Source organism: Hemicordylus capensis, chromosome 4, assembly GCF_027244095.1.
Source record: "Hemicordylus capensis ecotype Gifberg chromosome 4, rHemCap1.1.pri, whole genome shotgun sequence".
Classification (NCBI taxonomy): Eukaryota; Metazoa; Chordata; class Lepidosauria; order Squamata; family Cordylidae; genus Hemicordylus; species Hemicordylus capensis.
Window position 1 is genome coordinate 56084224 of NC_069660.1, and position 20877 is coordinate 56105100.

The 20877-nt window shown below is 44.0% G+C and overlaps 1 protein-coding gene across 1 annotated transcript; it reads right to left on the minus strand.

The window, feature by feature from the left end:
• Positions 1-3554: 3554 nt before the first annotated feature.
• Positions 3555-17481, minus strand: OLFML3 (olfactomedin like 3). The gene is made up of 3 exons (XM_053242541.1): positions 17303-17481; positions 15122-15407; positions 3555-5177 (listed from the first exon to the last, which is right to left on the minus strand). Exons 1-3 carry the CDS (start codon positions 17408-17410, stop codon positions 4393-4395), a joined length of 1179 nt encoding a protein of 392 aa, XP_053098516.1. The 5' UTR covers positions 17411-17481; the 3' UTR covers positions 3555-4392.
• Between the last annotated feature and the right edge of the window lie 3396 nt (positions 17482-20877).

Below are 20877 nucleotides of genomic sequence, written 5' to 3' on the forward strand. Positions count from 1 at the left end.
GTAAGATGCAGAGGACCAATTCCAGGATATGGTATATGCCTTCATCTCCTTTTGCGAGCATCCCAGAGACATCTAGTTGACCATTATGGAAAACAGGATGCTGGACTAGACCGGCCTTGGCCTGTCCCAGCACGTCTCTTCTAATGGATAAGTGCACATTCATGTGGCATCTGCCAGCTGCTGTAAAATATATGATTTATCCGCCATACCCTCTCTCTAAAGATGTCATGTCAGGCTATGTTTTAAAGCATGGTGTGTTTCCTAGAAGTAATTCATGAGTTTACGAAGGAAATGTCAGAGTTCTCATTCAGACCTGATGTTTTATACATTCTTGCAGATACAAACATGATGGATAGGAGTGACATGGCCTATGTATAGGATATTAAAATGTTCAGTGATATTAGCAATAGCAATAGCAATAGCACTTACATTTATATACCGCTTTATAGCCGGAGCTCTCTAAGTGGTTTACAATGATTTAGCATATTGCCCCCAACATTCTGGGTACTCATTTTACCGACCTCGGAAGGATGGAAGGCTGAGTCAACCTTGAGCCCCTGGTCAGGATCAAACTTGTAACCTTCTGGTTACAGGGCGGCAGTTTTACCACTGCGCCACCAGGGGCTCATATTCCCCATGTTCATCCTCAAGAGAGGTGGCTTCTGAACATAGGTGCTATCCCATGTCTTTCAAATGTGGTATGAGTTGCAGTAATTAAATCTGATTAAGAAGAACAGGCAAAGGAACAAATGCACCAGCAATACTAATGTGCACCATCCCAATATGTAAACATAAGGACATCCAATTCCTGATCTTCAATGTCATCATCTCCTAGCCCTTAGTTCCACCTTCCCCATTAACAGTGTTAATAAATGTTGTCATTCCTAATGCTAGGAAAGGAAGAGCTCAAGCCAGAGGCTGTGAATTTTTTAAAATTGTAACATATTTTAAAACATGTTTCCGTGCATGAAAGGAAATCAGCTAAACCCTGCTGACTTGGCAAAGAGGCACCTTTTAACATGGTGATTCTCTTTTATTTAGCGGGGGAGAGTAATTGGCCCTATCCACCCCCAGCCCAGTACCTTCAGTGACTGTTGCTGGTGTCTATCTTATGTTTCTTTTTAGATTGTGAGCCCTTTGGGGACAGGGAGCCATCTTATTTATTTATAATTTCTCTGTGGAAACTGCCCTGAGCCATTTTTGGAAGGGCGATGTAGAAATCAATAAGATAAGATAAGATAAGATAAGATAAGATAAGATAAGATAAGATAAGATAAGATAAGATAAGATAAATAGACAAACAAACCTTTTGTGCTCTGCAGCATGGAAATGCTCTTATTCAGTGCCAGCACATGTCTAGCTGGAATGGTACTGCTACAGCACACCTTAGAGACAAGCTTGGCATCCATACATTCAGTACTAGTAGCAGACAAGCTGCAGCACTTGACAAAGCCCTAGCTGATTTAAGGGTCCCATCAATAGCCACAGGCATAAGGCTTAGTAAAGTCAGGGGCAATACATGTTGCTTCTGACCTGGCTGGGACCCACATTAATTGAATGCATGTATCTGAGTGCTCTGGAACACTCCGACACTCCACTGCCCTCTGCTCTTCATGAGTCATGCCTGCCTACATACACACACACGTCAAACTGTGTTGTACCCGGGTTTGGGAACTGTGTGAGCTCCCAATTTTCGGTCGTGTGGAAGCAAGGTAGGAGGAAAAGCTACCCAGGTTTTTCCTCCTACCTTGTTTCCACACAGCTGAAAATTGGGAGCACACACAGCTCCCAAACCTGGGTACGACACAATTTTTGATTGTGTGAATGACCTCACAGTCTTTCTTAGACAGGTAGGAACATTCTCCTTGCCCAAGGACTTACAAAAATATAGAGCCAGTCCTAGGCACATACAGTGGTCCTTGCAGGAATTAGGAATTACATAATGGAATGCAGAGACGCTCTTATACCCGGACCTTGGGGTGCCGGTCTGTGGCCTCCAATGTCCAGGGGGGCTACAAATGTCTGGGGGGGTGTCTCCTGCCACCACCCCATGCCCTCCCCACCATTCTGATCTTTCCCTTGTATCCACCATGTGCATGGCCAGGTGGGGAGTGAGCCGAGCAAGCCTCCCCCGTGGCAGTGGGCACAGCAACTGGTGGGCCTGTCCATCCAGGCACATGAAGTGTGTGTGTGCGCTCCTCCTCTTCTTCGCAGAATGCTGGCAGTCTGTGCTGCACTCTCGCTTTGACAGAGCAAGTCTGGAAGGGGCCAAGGCAGGAGGAGGGTTAAGGGAGAGTGTGGAGGCTCCTGGAGAGAGCCCAGGAGCAGAGGAGGGAAAGGAGGAGGCGGGGCTTTGCAGTGGAAGGGCCGCCTTTCCCATCCACCCAGTTACCCTTCCTACCCCAAAAGACTCCTTTGCTTTTTCCTTGCTTTTCCTTGCTTTTTTCCTTGCTTTTTTCCAGCATCAGCTCCATCCAGGGATCTGATAGGTGCCAAGTGAGTGTTGACAGCAGCAGGGAAGGGGAGGGCCCAGGGAGGCTGCAGATTGGGAGGGATGCACAGGAAATGAAGGACCCCCAAAGGGTCCTGCTTTGGTAAGGCGGGAGCTGCTTCTCCCCCCATCCTCCCCCCAACTATGGCATATGCAGAGCTGAGCCCTAAAGAAGGGCAAATGAAGAATGTTATCCAGATGATCCTGAAGGGCTGGGCTGTTGCGGGGAGGGCTTTGCTTCCTTTCCAAGCAGATTTAGAATCTCTTTTCCTTTGAAGCAAAGGAGGAGGGAGAAAAACCCACCAACGGTGCATGGATGCTAGCCAGTAACCATGGAGGGACTGCACTGAAGCCCAGGCAAGGGGATGAAGGAATATTGGGAGTGTCCTCCTGCACTGAGGGTGTGGGGGAGTTTTGCCAGGGGAGGGGTCTTTTATTATTCTGGTTGCCTTGTGCAAAGCTGTGGAGCAGCAGCACAGCCCGGCATGCCTGGCAAATCCCCAGGTCAGGGAGGAGGAGAAGTGGGGGCTGGTATGTATCACCACAGTCTCTAGTGTTGCATGGGGTGCCACCTCCCCCCTCGCAATGGTGGGGCCTCACAGTGGGGGGAGGGGTCTCCAAAGCCCTTCAGGTCCAGGCTCCAAAATGACTTAGGTGCGCCACTGATGGAATGGAACCGCAGATGGGATGGACATAAAGATGTGAGTTAGGACCAAAAGGACTAGTAATTGAGCATGTGGCTATAATATACATGTAGAAGAAGGGCTACTCAAAGTTTGAAGGTTCCAAAGACTCAAAATGCAGTCATTTTCACTAGATTTCAGAATAAGAAAGATTGGGCCAATAGTTAAATATAGAATCTGGAAGTTCAAGAACCTATAATGAAGACTCCTTGTCGGACTGCAAAAACAAGTCTGTCCCAATAACTGTAATGAGCAGGATTCTAAGATACTACTAGACTAGTTGCAGGAAAGTTAGCTCTCCAATGAGAAACTAACTTTCGTGCCGCCCCACCCCCACCCCCCGCAAAAAAAAAAATGTAGAAAAGTATCACACATCAGGGACAGGTTTCTGGATGAGGAATGAACCACACCAGCTCCTTTTGGTATATTCAGGGAAGTATGCAGGGGGGGGGGAGGGAGCAGACATATTCTGATGAATAGAGAAGACACATAAATATAATAATAGAAATAAGGTACAACAAACAAGCAGGAAACTGCCACCTGGATTGTCCAATTATAGCATCTGAGGGCAGGAAAACCAAGAAAAATATGTTTTACACTCTTGTTAAGTTAACCAAAACCTGTCAGAATTTTGTGTTTTGTTTTTTTTAATAGCATTGAAAATTCTAGTTGCTTGGCCTGGGAGTCATGAGTGCCTGCCCAGGCATCGACACAGGCAGTCAATTTAAAATGCTGCTGTGTTCTCTTTCTGAAGATGGGGAAATCTATGAAAAGGCTGCTCTGGCTGGGAGATGCCAATTTTATTCCTAAGCGATAGGGCACCATGAAAATTTGGAGATGCATGCCTAGAGGGACTAGAACTGGTAAAAATGCTCTTCAGATGTTTCAATGGAATATATATCCAATATATTCTTTTTTTAAAATGAAAAATATATTCTTTTTTTAAATGAAAAAAATCAGAAATAACTAATTGAGCTGAAACACACACACATTCAGTCCCAATACAAATGCAGGGAATTTTGTTTCTGCTGAAGACATTTTATGCAGCAGAAAGTCATGCCTTTTAAAAAAATATCTTCTCAGTATTTGTTGTGGCTACTGGTTTTCTCAGAAGCTGAACATCCCATGTGCCACTTGGCATTATTAGATGGAAAAGTCCTATCCTGATGCATTAGAATATATTCTTAATGCTCTTTTCACCAGAGCCCCTGGTGTTTCTCAGACCTCAGTCTTCTTCTTCATCTCCATGCGGTAGATGAGTTGATAGCCATCATCCCAAGCATAGATCTGCCTCTCTTTGGGGTTGTATTTCATGCTGGAGTGAGAGCCATACCGCTTGGGGAAGTAGACCAGAGCAGCATCTTCAGGTGCCATGGAGCCACTAACATCAAAGACACACTGGATACGAGATCGGCTGGGCAGCCGGGTATTGTACACCACGTAGAGGGCTCCACAGATAACAAAGGCACTCTCTGCATTCTCCCTGGGGCATGGTGTGTCCCACATTTGCTCAATGTCTAGTGATGCAGGGTCCAGTTTGGCCAGTGCAATGTTCCTCTCATTCTCTTGTGTGGCATAAATAGCCCAGATCCCCTCCTCGTCTGCTACCAGGTCGATGTAGTTGTAGGATGCCAGACCAAAGACTGGGATCTGCTCCTCAGCCGGGAAGACAGAGCTATCAACAATAGTTTTGTTGGCCAAGCTGAATTTGATGACCTGGAAGGTGCCATGTCGCCGTATATAATAAAGATGGCCCCCATACACTAAGTGGCCAGTGCCAACCCACGGATAGGGTAGCCTGATCCGTGCAGCCTTTCGGGTAGCAGAGAAGAGCGTGAACTCCCTCATCCTCGGAAAGACATACACTGTATCATTGCTGGTGCCATCAAATACATAGATCTTCTCTGAATTCCCCAGTGGGTCTTTCGTCCAGAGTCCAGCAGTGCTACCAAATCGCTTTAGAATCTTCATAGCTTTCACTTGGGATACAGTGTCACTACAATCTAGAAAGGAGAGTCAAACAATTTATTAGAAACTTTGGTCTCTTGCACAGCTCTGCACAACACAATAGACAGTCATGTGAGTAAATTCCAGAATGTCTGCCTTGTTCAGACACCCCCCACCAGATTTCTGAGGCTCTCACGAAATACTTAACATGAACATATTCACATCTACCTTTTCAAAGAGCTGGAGTTTATTCCTACATTAACTTCAGCTATGAAGTGTTTCACTTATGTACTGTCTACATGACTACTTCAGTGAGGATTAAACCATGTTCCTTTACCTCTGTTTGCACCTATGCTGTGAAAAAGGTGGTACCAATATCCCATATTCCCTTGCACTGTTTTTCTCTGTATTGCATAGACATTTCTCTATCCTCTAAATGGTACTGTTTTTATATAATTCTACAATGCATAATGCTCCCTTTCAACCCTTTTCATTTCTTTTTATATGTATTTCTGCTATGTCTTAAGTATATATAAGCATATATTTTAAGAAGGTTTAAATTTTTCATTAAAAATGTATACTCTCTGTCCAATTATTTCTTTTTGGCAGGGAGGGCAGAAATGGTCCTATTCAGTGTTCCCTGTAACAGGGATTCCCAGGTGTGGTTGACTAAAACTCCCATAATCCCCAGCCAATGGCCACTGCAGCTGAGGATGCTGGGGATTGTAGTCAACATCTGGGAATTCCTGGTACAGGGAACACTGGTTCGATTCTACTCCAGAACTCTCAACACTGGCTGACATCCTGATTAATGTTGCATGCATGCTCCAGATACCAGAGTGCATGCAATGGTAGTGCCCACACTGGTTCCCATGTACTACCAAAGTGTGGGTGCTCTTATGCAAAAGTGCATTATGTTGGAGCTTTGCCTATGTTCCATAAGCACTTTGTTAAAGCAGAAAAACAGCCCTGATTCTCCAACAGAGCCCACACTTTGGAAGCACAGGGACTAGCATGGAGGCTACTGCTACATGCACACTGGTGTTTGGAGGAAGCATGCAGCATTAATCAGGATGTCAACCATTGTCTCAAATTATTATACAAGACTGTGTCCCTTTCCACAGCCAGCTGTGCTGGGTCTCCAATTAGATACAGCTACTTATAGGTTTGGTTTTATTTTTCCTGACACTGTTGTCCATTATGGAAGACCAGTGTATGGAACTCTCTCAAGGTGAAAGAGAATAGAGTTTTTAGCCATTAAGAATGAAGCTCCCATGTTATGATGTTCAGAAGTAGCAAGGAATAGCCTAACACCATCCATGCTCTGTGAGTTTTCTTTAGGCAACTGGTTGAAAAATTGTCAGATCAAACCAAATATCTGTCTCTAAGGTAATCCTTATGTCCTTACCTTGTTAGCAAATTTCAATTCCTAAAGTGGTGGAGAAATGTGCATTCATGTTATTAATATTCAGACACACATACCCACCAAAAATCACATTTGGGAGATTCCCACCCCCCACCCCCACCCCAGCCTTAATTCTTTTCTGTTTTCTTCAGACTGCTCCCTCATTAAAGGGAACCCAAGATAATCTGCCTCGGATTTCTCTCAAATTTTGACTTCCATCTAGCACCCAATGGTACTGTATTCTTTGGCAGGGGGAAGCCACTTGATTCTGAAGGACACATATAAGGCCACCAAAATCACTGATCACTGCTGAATAACCAGGCTCAAACTTGCTTTAAAAAACCAGCCTGAACAAGATCTGCAAACAAGCCTAGTAATGCCTAAACAAGAGTTGGCCTTTCAATACCACACAACAAGCTGTTCCCAATTTATTTCTGGCAAGCTGTATTGTTTCTCTCTTGGCTTTGATTTATCTACTACAAAGTGCAGCTTAGTTCTGGCAACTGGATTCGTAATAAAGCTTTTATTAATATCTATTTCGTCCAAGTCCCTTATCTCAGCTATTGGTTCAGCAACACAACACACAGTTTCCATTGCCCATTGCAAAGGACACTGAAGAGTTGTAGAGTGGCCTTCCTGCCAAGTTCTCCTGGAGAATTATACTTCAGGGGAAGACTGTAGTGAGAATGGGGTACATCACATTACACACAGCTGTGCATGGTTTTAAGTAGAACAGAGGAGAAGCAAAGAAAGACGGGCCCTTTTCTTCTTCCCTGACAAATTGAATTCACATTTCATGGAGGATAGGTCAACAACAGCTAAATACAGTCCCTGTAAGAGGCCAGATACTTCTGATTGTTAGACAAACTGAGGATGCTTCTGCTATCTTGCTATGCTTATGATCTTTGCAGGAAACCTGGCCGGCCGCCATTAAAGACAGGGGGCTGGACTACTGGCCCAACACAAATGCTGCTTGTTTCCACTGCAAAGGTTATAAACTTGTTGGTTACCCTTAAGACGCAACTCTTTTCTCATGCTTTTAATTAATTCTAATTGGTTTTATATCATAACATTGTTTTAATGATTTTATCCTGTTTTTATATTTGTATTTTAACTTATGCACACCGCCTAGGGATGCACATCAGGTGGTACAAAAATATGATAAACAAAGAAACAGAGATCATGGGATACACAGTGATGTGATTTGGCCAAGGACATAACAATGGAATCTGTGACAGTAAGAGAAGAAGAAATATAAGTGTGGCCCAAGATCACTACCTCATGGAAAGGCCTATCATAGAGAAGCTGAATCTACAGAGAGATGGTATAACTAACAAAACTGTTGGAGCTAGGACCCTGGCAGCATCAGCTCTCAGATGCAATGTCTCATACTGACCACTGGGGGTGGGGGTTAGGGTCATGAATAAAAGTGCTGGACTCCTCCCCTCTTTGTTCTTCCAGTGTCAGTCTCAATTTTGTCTCTCCAGAGATGGTTGTTTGTTTAGGTCTCTCTCTCTCTTCAGCCATGAGCTACAGCTGAAATAAGCTGCAGGCAGGGGCACAGCTAGGGGAGAAGGGCTCCGTGTTTGCCCCTCTCTCCCACGGCCCCTTGGAGTGAAGGAGATAATGATGAAAATAGGGAGGGGTGGAGCTGGGGGCCCCAGGTTCTTTGAACCAATCTTCTCAGTTATAGCTACACCCCTGGCTGCAGGCTCTTTCACATTTGTTTGTAACCTTTTCTTTAAATAAATCCTTGTAGTTCTTCAATACTAGAGACCTGTCTCAAGACCTCTTGCTTTGCTGCTTTCTCACCAAACTGATTTTGCTCTGCTATTTAGGGACTGAACTGCCATTTCCCCCCCTATAAAAACAACCTATTAAGCCTGAGCTGTTTCTAAGACACTGGCTGACATCCAAACTAGTGCTATGCTAGCTGGAAGTGCAGCTAGGAAATTTTGAAGCCTGGACCTAAAGGCCTTTGGAGACTCCGCCCACCCACCCCACACACACACCATGACACACGCAGTATTTTTAACATATGGGTTCTTGAGGGCACAAACAGCAACTGAACTCACAAGAATGTAAGAATATAAAACAGGTATATTTATGCAAATATTATTTTATTATTTATTCATTCATTCATTCATTTGTTTATTAAATATTTATTTATTAAATATGCATTAGCAGAAACATTTCAACAAGTTGTTTGTCTGCTCCAAGTTAATTCCTAACTTGAATTTCAAACTGAGAGGCTCTCCCTCTCTCTGAATAAGAGACTGTTCGTTGTTTAATTAGTAATGAATATCAAACCCTTGTTTCTCAGTTAAAGTTGCTTCCTGTAACTCCTCTGCAGCAGTTAAGGCATATGCAGAGGTGCACAAAATTGCAGTGCTCTGTAATATTAATTGTACAATGCGATGTGGAAGATGTCAACATCTTCGGCTAGTGCAATAACTAGTCTGGAACAGGCTTCCTTTATTTGTGCAACTACTTCCTTCATCATTGCTCTACTTGTGCTACTACCAGCTCTCCTTAGAGGAGGAGTGCTGGGCTTGTGCTAGTGAGCATGAATAGCCCCCTTTACTAAGCAGGGTCCACCGTGGTTTGCATTTGGATGGGTGATTACATGTGAACACTGTAAGGCAGTGATTCCCAACCTGCAGTCCTCCAAATGTTGCTGAACTACAACTTCCATCATCCCCAGCCACAATAAATCACAATAAACCTGGGGGTGATGGGAGTTGTACTTCCACATCACGTGGAGGACCACAGGTTGGGAACCACTGCTGTAAGATATTTTCCTCAGGGGATGGGGCCGTAGCTCAGTGGAAGAGCATCTGCATGTTTGCATGCAGAAAGCCACAGCTTCACTCCCTGGCATCTCCAGATAGGGCTAGGAGAGACTGAAACCTTGGAGAGCTGCCACCAGTTGGTGTAGACAGTTCTGGGCTAGATGGATCAATGGTGTTGATTCAGTATAAGTTTCTTATGTTCCTATTGTTAGTCCTAGTACAACAGCACTGTACTAGCTCAAAACTAGTCTGGATGTAGGTCACTGTGACCACAACCTGCAGGCAAGCTGCCTAAATTTAAGAGAATGTCCCATGAGTCCCACCACCTGTTAAGATCATCTGGAGAGGTTCATCTGTGGCTGTCGCCAACTCGTTTGGTGGCTACTCGGAGACCGGCCTTCTCCACTGCTGCCCATGGACTTTGAAATGCGCTCCCTGTTGAAATAAGAGTCTCTCCATCTCTGGCAACTTTCAAAAAGGCACTGAAGACACATTTATTCTCCCAGGCTTTTAATTAGATTTATAGTTTTAAATACTTTTATGGTTGGTTTTAAATGATTTTCACGTTAATGGATTTTAATGTTTAAATGATTTTAATCATTTTAATGTTTTATATGATTTTAATTGCAAACCGCCCAGAGACGCAGGTTTTGGGCAGTATAAAAATATGTTAAATAAATAAATAAATCTCACTGAAGCCAGTGCATAGCCTAACTGAACAGGACTGTAGCACCTGTTACTACCTTGCTGCTGAGGCAGGCTGATCCCTTTCATGGAGCGATTTCTTGTGCCATAAATCCACGGCACAATAAATATACAATCTTACTTGCAAGCAATCCTCCCTTCTATTGCAGGGATAGTGTGTCATCCCAGCATTCTGATGAAACATTAGCCCCACCACCACCAATAGCTCATCCATTGCTACTGAGATTCTATGCAGAATATGGTTGTGTAACTGTCAGAATCCTTTATCTGAATAGCACCTGTGAAATAACTTAGCAATAACTTAGCCTTGCACCTTCTCACCCCCTGACTGTACCATTTTATCAGCTTTTAATGTTTGTTGTTTATTTTTAAAAGTTCTGTGAAGGTTACACGCTTCCTCACAATGCTTATTCAAGATGAGAGTGTTCATCTGTTTAAAAAGTAATAAATGTCAGTGCTATCCTCCTTCCCACAGCAGCAATACTTCACCATTTTGTGAACATTTGTTAAATTGAGCAGGGAGGTCAATGGAGCTGTGGCCCTTCTCCCTCTCGTGCAGAACTGTGAATGACCCTTGGAAATTTCTTATTGCCATTGTTGATAGCCTTGTCAATTCATAGACAAGGCTATCAGAGCAAGGAATGAAGTTCTAGCTCCCCCAATCTAGCTATAGACTGTGTATAAAATGATACACAGATCCCCACCCTAAAAGCAAGGCTATTTCCTCACAGCTTAGCATACATACATGTAGGTCCTACTGAGAACAGATATAGCATGTATAGCTCATGTTGTGGGCCTCACAGAGGCATATCTAGGGTAGAGTAGCCAGGGCACATGCCCTGAGTGCCACTTGAAGGGGGGCGCCAGTGCCATGCTGCTTCTCACTCCCTCTCCAGTTCATGAATTTTTTAAAAAAAATTGTTTACTGGTAGCCCCTTCGGGGGGGTTCCTAAAGGCTGCCGGGGGGGTCTGAAAACGTTCCCCCTTGTCCGCCGACCTCTTAATTTACCACCACAGCCCATCCCAGGCTGATTTTCGGGCCCGTTTGGGCCTGTAAACATTGGCATGGTGGCCATTTTGGAGGTTACCATGCATGCTCAGGCCTCGCAGGGAGCATTTGAGCATGTGTGGTGGCCATTTTATTTTCAGCGGCCATTTTTTTTAAAAAAAAATTAAATTAAAAATAATGGCTGTCTCACATGCTCAAATGGTCCCTGCGAGGCCATAGGTCTTGCAGAGGCCATTTGAGCATGTGTGGCTTCCTTCAAAATGGCCTCTGGCCAATCTTTGCAGGCCTAAACGGGCCTGAAAATCAGCCTGGGACGGGCTGTGGTGGTAAATTAAGAGGCCGGAAGGGGGAGAGGGAACCTTTGCAGACACACCCACACACCCACTTCCTTTGGGAAGCCCCCCGAACGGGCTACAGGTAGAAACATTTTTTAAAATTTTAATATAAGTCAGTGAGAGCTGCTGCCCGTCAGAGTAAACAATGCCAAGCTAGATGGAGTGTCTGACTCAGTATGAAGCAGCTTCCCATGTATCTAAGTTGCTTCTGTAAATCTTCAGGAAAGCCAACAAGCATCAAAATCCCTGTGTATGACTATCAGAAGTTTTATTCAGCACTTTATGGCTTCTGAGCTTTTTGTTTTTTAAAAAAATATTTCTCAAATATCTCTCTGTCCAAAAGGAATAGAATGGCACTTCTTGTTTAGTCTGGAACTGTGGTACTGTGTTTATTGAGTACATGTGTGCGCTACACAATGCAGTTCTTCATCCTTTGTCAGCCTGTACTGTTGATTGAACTGCCTTAGGAATGATTGGTCAACACCCCCAGTTTGGGCGAATGTGGGGAATTTAGCTCAAAAGGGGAGACAGTTCCAAGCAGTTTTAATTTGTGCAAGTGTCTGAACTCAAGAAAACTGGCTGGGGAGAGAGGTTTTAATTAACTGATTGCCCTGGGCGCTATTTTCCATAGATACGCTTCTGGGGCCTCAGAACACAAGAACAGCCCATTGGATCAGGCCCAAGGCCCATCCATTCCAGCATCCTGTTTCACACAGTGGCCTAACAGATGCCTCTGAGAAGCCTGCAGCAAGAGGTGAGGGCATGCCCTCTCTCTTGTGTTGCTCCCCTGTAACTGGTATTTAGAGACATCTTGCCTCTGAGACTGGAGATGTTCTATAGCCACAAGACTAGTAGCCATTGATAGACCTGTCCTCTATTTGTCGAAGCCCCTTTTAAAGCCATCCAAGCCATCACCACATCCCGTGGCAGAGAATTCCATAGATTAATTATGCACTGTGTAATACAGTAATAAAGTACTTCCTTTTCTTGGTCCTAAATTTCCCGGCCTTCAGTTTTATGGGATGACCCCTGGTTCTAATGTTGTGAGAGAGGGTTAGAGAGGGTAGAACATTTTATCTCTGTCCGCACTCTCTATTTCATGCATAATTTTATACTCCTCTATCATGTCTCCCCATAGTCACCTCTTCCAAACTAAAAAGCCCCAGATGCTATAGCCTTGCCTCAGAAGAAAGGTGCTCCATGCTCTTGATCTTGGTTGCCCTCTTCTGCACCTTTTCCAGTTCTACAATGTCCTTCTTAAGATATGGTGACCAGAACTGTATGCACTACTCGAAATGTGGTTGCAGCATGGATTTCTATAAGTGCATTATAATATTAGCAGTTTTATTTTCAATCCCCTTCCTAATGATCCCTAGCATGGAATTGGCCTTTTTCACAGTTGCTGCACATTGAGTGGACATTTTCAATGAGCTGTCCACCACGACCCCAAGATCTCTCTCCTGGTCAGTCACCAACAGCTCAGACCTCATCAGTGTATATGGGGGTGGGGGTGCTCTAATATACAACGCTGTACTCTTGCTTGCATTGAACCATGTTTGTCATTTTGTTGTCCACTCACCCAGTTTGGAAAGATCCTTTTGCAGCTAATAACAATCTGTTTTGGATTTCACTACCCTAAATAGTTTATTATCATCTGCAAATGGGGCCGCTTTCCTGCTTACGCCAACTTCTAGACCATTTATGCACAAGTTAAAAAGGACTGGTCCCAGTAAAATCCCTGGGAGATGCCACTTCTTATTTCCCTCCATTGCAAAAACTGTCTATTTATTCCTACCCTTAGGAACATAGGAAGCTGCCATATACTGAGTCAGACCATTGGTCTCTCTCACTCAGTATTGTCTTCACAGACTGGCTGCAGCTTCTCCAAGGTTGCAGGCAGGAATCTCTCTCAGCCCTAATTTGGAGATGCCAGGGAGGGAACTTGAAACCTTCTGCTCTTCCCAGAGCGGCTCCATCCCCTGAGGGGAATACCTTACAGTGCTCACACTTCTAGTCTCCCATTCATATGCAAACAGGTTGGACCCTGAAGTTTTTTCTGAGGTGTGAATTCTCATTCTATCATAGCAAATGAGATTTTTTTCAATTAAACAACTCTCATGACCCCACTTTCACTTTTTCACACTTTCCTTTACTATGAATAATATGAGGAAGTAATCAATTTAGCACACTTCACCTTATGAAGACAAACCTCATAAAAATAAATTCACCAAAATCCCCCCCTCTGCCCAATCACTCTTAAATTGGGGATGGGTGGTAGCCTCCACCCATTAGGCACTATCTACCAGCCCACCCCACTCCTTTGGGGCAGATCCACTTTCTGCCCCCAATCTGCCCCAAAGACACCCAAACTTCAAAAATTCTCAAAAAATCAGCCCTCTGCCCAATCCCCCTGAAATTGGTGTGGTAGCCTCCACCCATTAGGCACTACCACTCCACCCCACTATTTTGGGGCATATCCACTTTCTGCCCCCAAACTGCCCCAAAGTCACCAAAACTTCAAAAATTCTCAAAAAATCACCCCTTTGTCCAAACCCCCTGAAATTGGGGTGGTAGCCTGCACCCATTAGGCACTACCACCCCACCCCACTATTCTGCCCCAGGCCCCACTTTCTGCCCCAATATGCCCCAATCTGCCCCAAAGACATGAAAATTTCAGAAATTTACCAAAAATCAGCCCTTTGCCCAATCCCCCTGAAATTGGGGTGGTAGCCTGCACCCATTAGGCACTACCACCCCACACCACTCCTTTTGCCCAGATCCCATGCTATGCCCCCGAACTGCCCCAAAGTCATTAAAACTTTAAAAATTCACAAAAAATCAGGACTTTGCCCAATCCCCCTGAAATTGGGGTGGTAGACTCTACCCATTGGGCACTACCACCCCACCCCAAAATTTTGCCCCTGGGCCCCTTTTTACCCCCCCGAATCGATTCGGATTCAGATTTGGATTAAATCCAAATCCGAACCGAATCAAGGGTGATTCGGGTGACCCAGATTCGGGCACAAAACAGAACGGGGGTGATTCGGCTCGGGTCCAAGCTGAATCACCCCAAAACCCGAATTGCACACCCCTACTCAAGAGCCTTTGGAGGGGAAATTTGTTAAAAGCTTTTTGGAAGTCCAAGTGTACTGTGTCGATTGGATCATCTTTATCCATATGACACTGCAAAGAACTCGAAAAGTTCAGTAAGGCAGGACTTGCCCTTGCAGAAGCCATGTGGGTTCTCCTTCAGCAAGGCCTGAACTTTTATATGTTAAACAATTTTGGCCTTAAATATGCTTTCCATCAATTTACCCAGCACAGAACCTAAGCTAACTGGCCTGTAGTTTCCAGATCCCCCTGGATCCCTTTATGAAAATTGGAGTTAAGTTAATTGCTTTCCATTCTTCTGGTAGAGAGCCTGGTTTAGGGACAAGTTACATATTTTTGCTAGGAGATCAGCAATTTCACATTTGAGTTCCTTCAGAACTCATGGGTGGATGCCACCTGGCCTGGCAAATTGTTAAGAATAAACAGTGTTGGCACCTGCCTTGCAGGATCATGGGAATGGCCTTAGTGTGAAATGCATGCTGTGAGGCAGAGGCAGACAACCTTGGCTCTCCAGCTGTTGCTGAACTACAACTCCCATCACCCCCAGGTGCAATTTATTGATGCTGGGGATGATGGGAGTTGTAGTTCAGCAACAGCTAGAGAGCCAAGGTGGCCTATCCCTGCTGTGGAGGCTTCTTCTCACCTGTCAGCTTGTCATACTTCTCATTCTTGCGCTTCTTGACTGTGGAAACCTGATTCTCCGTGAGCTTCTCATCTACCTCCACACAAGGTGGGGCAGGATTTTGGGTTTCAAGGTAGTCCACCTCACGCTCTAGCCGGTCCACCCGCACAGCTGTGTTTTCCACCTCTGCCCGGAGTGTTTCCCGTTCTTTTTCTACTGTTTCCAGCATTGACACCACCTTATTTTTGAAGTCCCTCAGTTCACTGGAGTAACGGCTGCTCTGATCATGCCACTGAGAGATCCGCTCCTGGTGAGAGGAAGGGAGGTTAGAACATAAGAACACAAAAACAGGCCCAATGCCCATCTAGTCCAGCATCCTGTTTCGCACATTGGCCTACCAGATGCCACTGAAAGCCACAGGAAGGACTTGAAGGCATGCCCTTTTTCCTGCTGTTACTCCCCTGCAACTGGTACTTAGAGGCATCCTGCCTTTGAGGCTGGAGGTGGCCTATAGCTCTCCAACTAGTAGCTGTTGAGAGACCTCTCCTCTCCTCTCCATCCAAATCCCTCTTAAAGGCATCCAGGTTGTTGGCTGTCACCACATCTCGTGGCAAAGAATTCCACAAGTTGAGTATGCATTATGTGAAAAAGTACTTCCGTTTGTTGGTCCTAGATTTCCTGGCAATCAATTTCATGGGATGACCCCTGGTTCTAGTGTTATGTGAGAGGGAGAAGAATTTCTCTCTACCCACTTTCTTCACACCATGAATGATTTTATAGACCTCTATCATGTCTCCCCACAGCCATCTTTTTTCTAAACTAAATAGCCCCAGGTGTTGTAGTCTTGCCTCATAAGAAAGGTGCTCTAGGCCCCTGATCATCTTTGTTGCCCTCTTCTGCACCTTTTCCAGTCCTACAATGTCCTTTTTTAGATATGGTGTCCAGAATTGTACGCAGTACTCCAGGTGTGGCCGCACCTTAGTTTTGTATAAGGGCATTATAATATTAGCAGTTTTATTTTCAATCCCCTTCCTAATGATCCCTAGCATGGAATTGGCCTTTTTCACAGCTACCGCACATTGTAGCCTTAGGATTGATATGGCAGGAATACAGTTCTCTAGCAAGCAACATGTCATAGAATTCACCCACCTAGAACTCATATCACAGAGTGACTCCAGGGAGAAGCACAAGTAGTTTGCCCCCTACTTGCCCCCTCCCCATTTATGAATTCAACAGTGACAATATGTTCAGGATGAGAGTGTTAATGTGAAAGATACTATTAGTTCTGCTTTTAAAATCTCATGTGTGGGACACAGCTTGCCTAACCAAAAAAGCACTTTGTCCCTTCTGTGCCACCACTCAAGATTTTTCCTGCCACCACTGTCTGGTCACCTTGCAGATACTAGCCTATACTAATGTAACAGGCTATATAATCAACTACCCTCTAGGCTAATAAACCAGGAATCAAGCTATCAACATCATGAGCTTTGCTTTAAAATTCTGAAATATTAAAAAAAACCAGTTCATTGTAAGATTTTTTTTTATCTGCATTGCAGATCTTACTTAATTTTTTTCTCCAAACTTTTTTTAAAACACAACAGAATTGGGTTTGGTTTTTTTTTACTTCAGAGAGCCTTCATCTCAACAGTCTTATCCGAGCCTCTCAGACAATGCCTCCGGCTACAAATACTCATACTGTAGTAGCCACTGTACAGTTATCAGATAAAGATTTCATTGCAAACATCGCAAGTATATAGTTTGCTGTGGAACCATTGTGCAAGGCGAACAAGGGGGGTTTACCATGTTCTAAGGAGCCAGGACATGCTGGAATAAGAAATCAGACTTTACTATAACATCTGGCAAGACGATTTCAGAATGCCTTGCTTTTCACATACAGAGCAATGCCCACCCAGAGCAGTCAAAGATTCCCAAGATCCACTCCAGCCTTTCAACTCTCAGTAGAATAACACTCCCCAACCTTCTCTCAAAGTGTTCTAGCTCAGCTCCTCTGCTCAAACTGCAGCCCAAGAGTCATTTTTGAACTTCTTCAGCTTGAGATGAGCCCCCATTTAAGTGATTGTCATGGCTGAGGCAAGCAGCACTAATGCCTGCAGCTGCGAGCTGAAACTCCCCTCTCATTGCATGCATGCATCAGGCCCAGAGGAGGGTGTATCTTTTGCCATTCTGGTCTCATGTTCTCACCTCTAAAACAGCCAGCCTCCTCTCCATGTACTCCATTAATTGTTGCTGTTGCCCATCGATGGCATTGACCAGAATAACCAGCAGAAGCAAGGTGTGGTGGGGAGCCATGGCTGTACCTGGTGTCTTGTGCTTTGCCAGCGATCTCTGCACAGGATTCTAGCTCACCCCATTGGAATGTTTTGACAGTTTCTCTGTAAAAGTGGGGGGAGGGAACACAGCTTCATTTGCTCAATTTGATTAAATCCAGATGGCCAGTTTTGGAGAAAAGAGGCTGCTCTCATCCCCCAAAGAGACCAGCTTGGAGTCTTAACCCCTTTTCTGCCAGAATCCTTTGAGAACCAAGGCAGGGGAGAAGCACCACTTAGCTAGCTTGCTGCTCCAGACATCGTAGAGCTACCAGAACTTGCAACTCCTGCTAGCAGTAACATGCAAACTTATCTTTGTGTGCCTCTGAATACCAGTTGCTAGGAAGCAACAGAAGGAGATGGCTGCCTGTTTGCCTTCATGGCCCACTTTTGGGCTTTCCAGAGGTATCTGGTTGGCCACTCTAGACAGGTATTTGCTCTGATCCAGTAGGGCTCTTCTTACATTCTTGAGGCCTATAAACTTGCTCTCTTATCCTGAGATAACCATCTCTGCTCTCACTTCAGTTGTGGTCCTGAGACTTAAACACCTCTTGTTTACATGAAAAAGGTCATTCACACAACCAAAAACTGGGTAGGACAAGAAATGTAGAAATGTCCTATCCAAGTTTGAGAGTTGTCCATGCTCCCAATTTTCAATTGTGTGGGAGCAAACAACCAGATAGGAGGAGGCAGAAGTGAATGAGGACATTCACACAACCAAAAACTATGTTCGCCCCAGATTTGGGAGATGTGTGTACTCGCAATTTTTGGTTGTGCGGAAGCACAGTAGGAGGAAAACCCAGGATAGCTTTGCCTCCTATCTTACTTCCACACAATCACTTCTACCCAGTGAATTCTACCCACATAATCGCTTCTACCCAGAAGTTCTACCCACTTCTACCCATACATACTTCTTTCATTCTTACTTTGTTTCTACACAACCAAAAATTTGGAGCGCATATAGATCCCAAACCCAGCTCAAAAACAGTTTTCTATTGTGTGAATGATCTCTCTATGTTGTTTCAAGCCCTTTATGTTTATGGGTGTGGTGTGGTGGTGGGGTGAGAACTGCGTGCCATCAGTAGAAGGTGTTCATCACATAAGCCAGGTAAGACCCAGAAGGAAAGAGGAGGGGATTCTGAGTGAATTTCAAATGAAGAGTGAAGTCCGGTTTGTTCTATAAGAAGCTTCAGTTAGCTATTGTTTAAATATCAATATCAAAGCCCTAATTTTTATACACACTTCTTTTATTTACTGACAAAGGCGGACTATCTTGCCCTACCCCATATCTCATCAACATTTTATTCCTTATTGTGAAAATAAAATGCTTTACAGGAAGCTATAGCAGAACATAATAGATTTTCCAAATTTCTGATACAATAGTCCAAGGGTTCCCAACCAGTGTTCCCTCTAACAGGGATTCCCAGATGTTGACTACAACTCCCATAACCCCCAAGCAAAAGTAATTGCAGCTGGGAATTCTGGGAGTAGTATTCAACAACATCTGGGTATCCCTGTTAGAGGGAACACTGTTCCCAACCTGTGCTACTCCTGATGTTGCCGAACTACAACTCCCATCATCCTCAGCCACAACAAATTGTGGCCGGGGGTGGTGGGAACTGTAGTTCAGCAACATCTGGAGTGCCACAGGTTGGGAACCTCTGCTGTAGCCAAATCAATAACTAGAAAACCACAAGGATACTGATGCTACCAAACAGTGAGGTATTGTTGATGGAGGCTGTGAATGTGGCAGTGCTTGCTAGTCAAAGGTGTATGTGTGTCACATACAAATACACACACACTGTTCATTGGATATTTCACAATAGGATATTTCACAATGGACCGCACCAGGATGTCCAGTTCTTTGGGAAACTGAATACTCTCATTCGCTTTTTCCATATAAAATTATAGCTTCTGTGTGTGTCACTCTCTAAACTTGGAGCCTGAGATCCTGTGGTTTGCATCTTAAAGAAACATTGTCTTTGCCTTGTGCTCATTTCCCAACTGACACTCCATATCTTGAATATCTCCCTGCTAGTAGAAGAATGGAAATGTCATAGGCTGAGGTTCACCACATTAGTCATTAGAGTGCACCACATCACCACAGTCTTGGGAGTTTTTCACTGTTTTAGAAATCACATGAGACTTTCTAGACGAAGGGTTGCCCACAAAGATCCCATAGGCAGAGGTGCAGACAGAGGGAAAGCTTATGGAGCAACTCCTCACTTAAATTTTGGGGTGGGAGGAGGAAAGACACCTTGGAGGGTGGAGAAAGATGTTTTGGGCGATAGAAAATCGCTTTTTAATACAGGGGAGAAAAAACACTATTTGGCAGTTGGGGGAAAATAAAAATGCTTTGGAGGGAAGATGAAAAGGTAACACTTTCATGGGGAAAGATAAGTACAATGAGGAGGAAACTCCACAAATGCTTAGAGCGGTATCTGCACCCCTGCATACAAGTATGGTCATAACCATACCACATTCCAGAATATTCCATTATTTATTTATTTGGGGAAATAATTTATTCGGGATAATAAAATACATTTATTGTGTGATACAAATGGAATCCAATGCACTACGTCGTTTATGCGTGCTGAATTGAGCTGAAATATTTTGTATTCAGAATCTGGTTGAGTACAAAATAAATGTACCTGGTGTCATTTATGAAGAGTGCTCTTGTGAATAAATCCTTGTTTTTGCATGCAGAATGTACCTATTTTAATTTTATTTATTTATTTATCATATTAATATACTGCCTGATATATGCATCTCTAGGCAGTGTACAAAGTCCAAATTACAAAATAAAATAAAAACAGTTTCACAGATTAAAACTAATAATAATAATAATAATAATAATAATAATAATAATAATAATAATTTGATTTCTATACTGCCCTTCCAAAAATGGCTCAGGGCGGTTTACACAGAGAAATAATAAATAAATAAGATGGATCCCTGTCCCCAAAGGGCTCACATTCTAAAAAAAACCACAAGATAGACACCAGCAACAGTCACTGGAGGTACTTGTGCTGGGGGTAGATAGGGCCAGTTACTCTCCCCCTGCTAAATAAAGAGAATCACCACAGTAAAAGGTGCCTCTTTGCCCAGTTACAGAGTTTTATATTAATTTTAATTAAAGGCCTGGGAAAACAGGTGTGTCTTAAGGATCTTTTAAAAAGCAATCAGAGATGGAAAAGCTCTTATTGTGACAAGGAGTGCATTCCAAACTCTGGGTTAGCCACAAAGAAGGCTCAGACCCAAGTCGCCACCAGAAGTGTGGTGGCAACCATAACTGGACCTCCTCAGATGATTTTAATAGGTGGCAGGGTTCATGACAAAGAAGGATTTCTCTTAAATACCCTGGACTGAAATCATTCAGGGTTTTATAGGTAATGACCAGCACTTTGTATTTCACTTAGAAACATATTGGCAGCCTGTGCAATTCTTCCA

Coding starts and splice junctions, on each gene's coding strand:
- OLFML3 (XM_053242541.1), bottom strand. CDS start 17,410: ATGGCTCCCCACCACACCTTGCTTCTGCTGGTTATTCTGGTCAATGCC. Junction 15,408..17,302: donor GGAGGCTGGCTGTTTTAGAG/GTGAGAACATGA, acceptor TCCTCTCACCAG/GAGCGGATCTCTCAGTGGCA. Junction 5,178..15,121: donor GAAGTATGACAAGCTGACAG/GTGAGAAGAAGC, acceptor TCTCCTTTCTAG/ATTGTAGTGACACTGTATCC.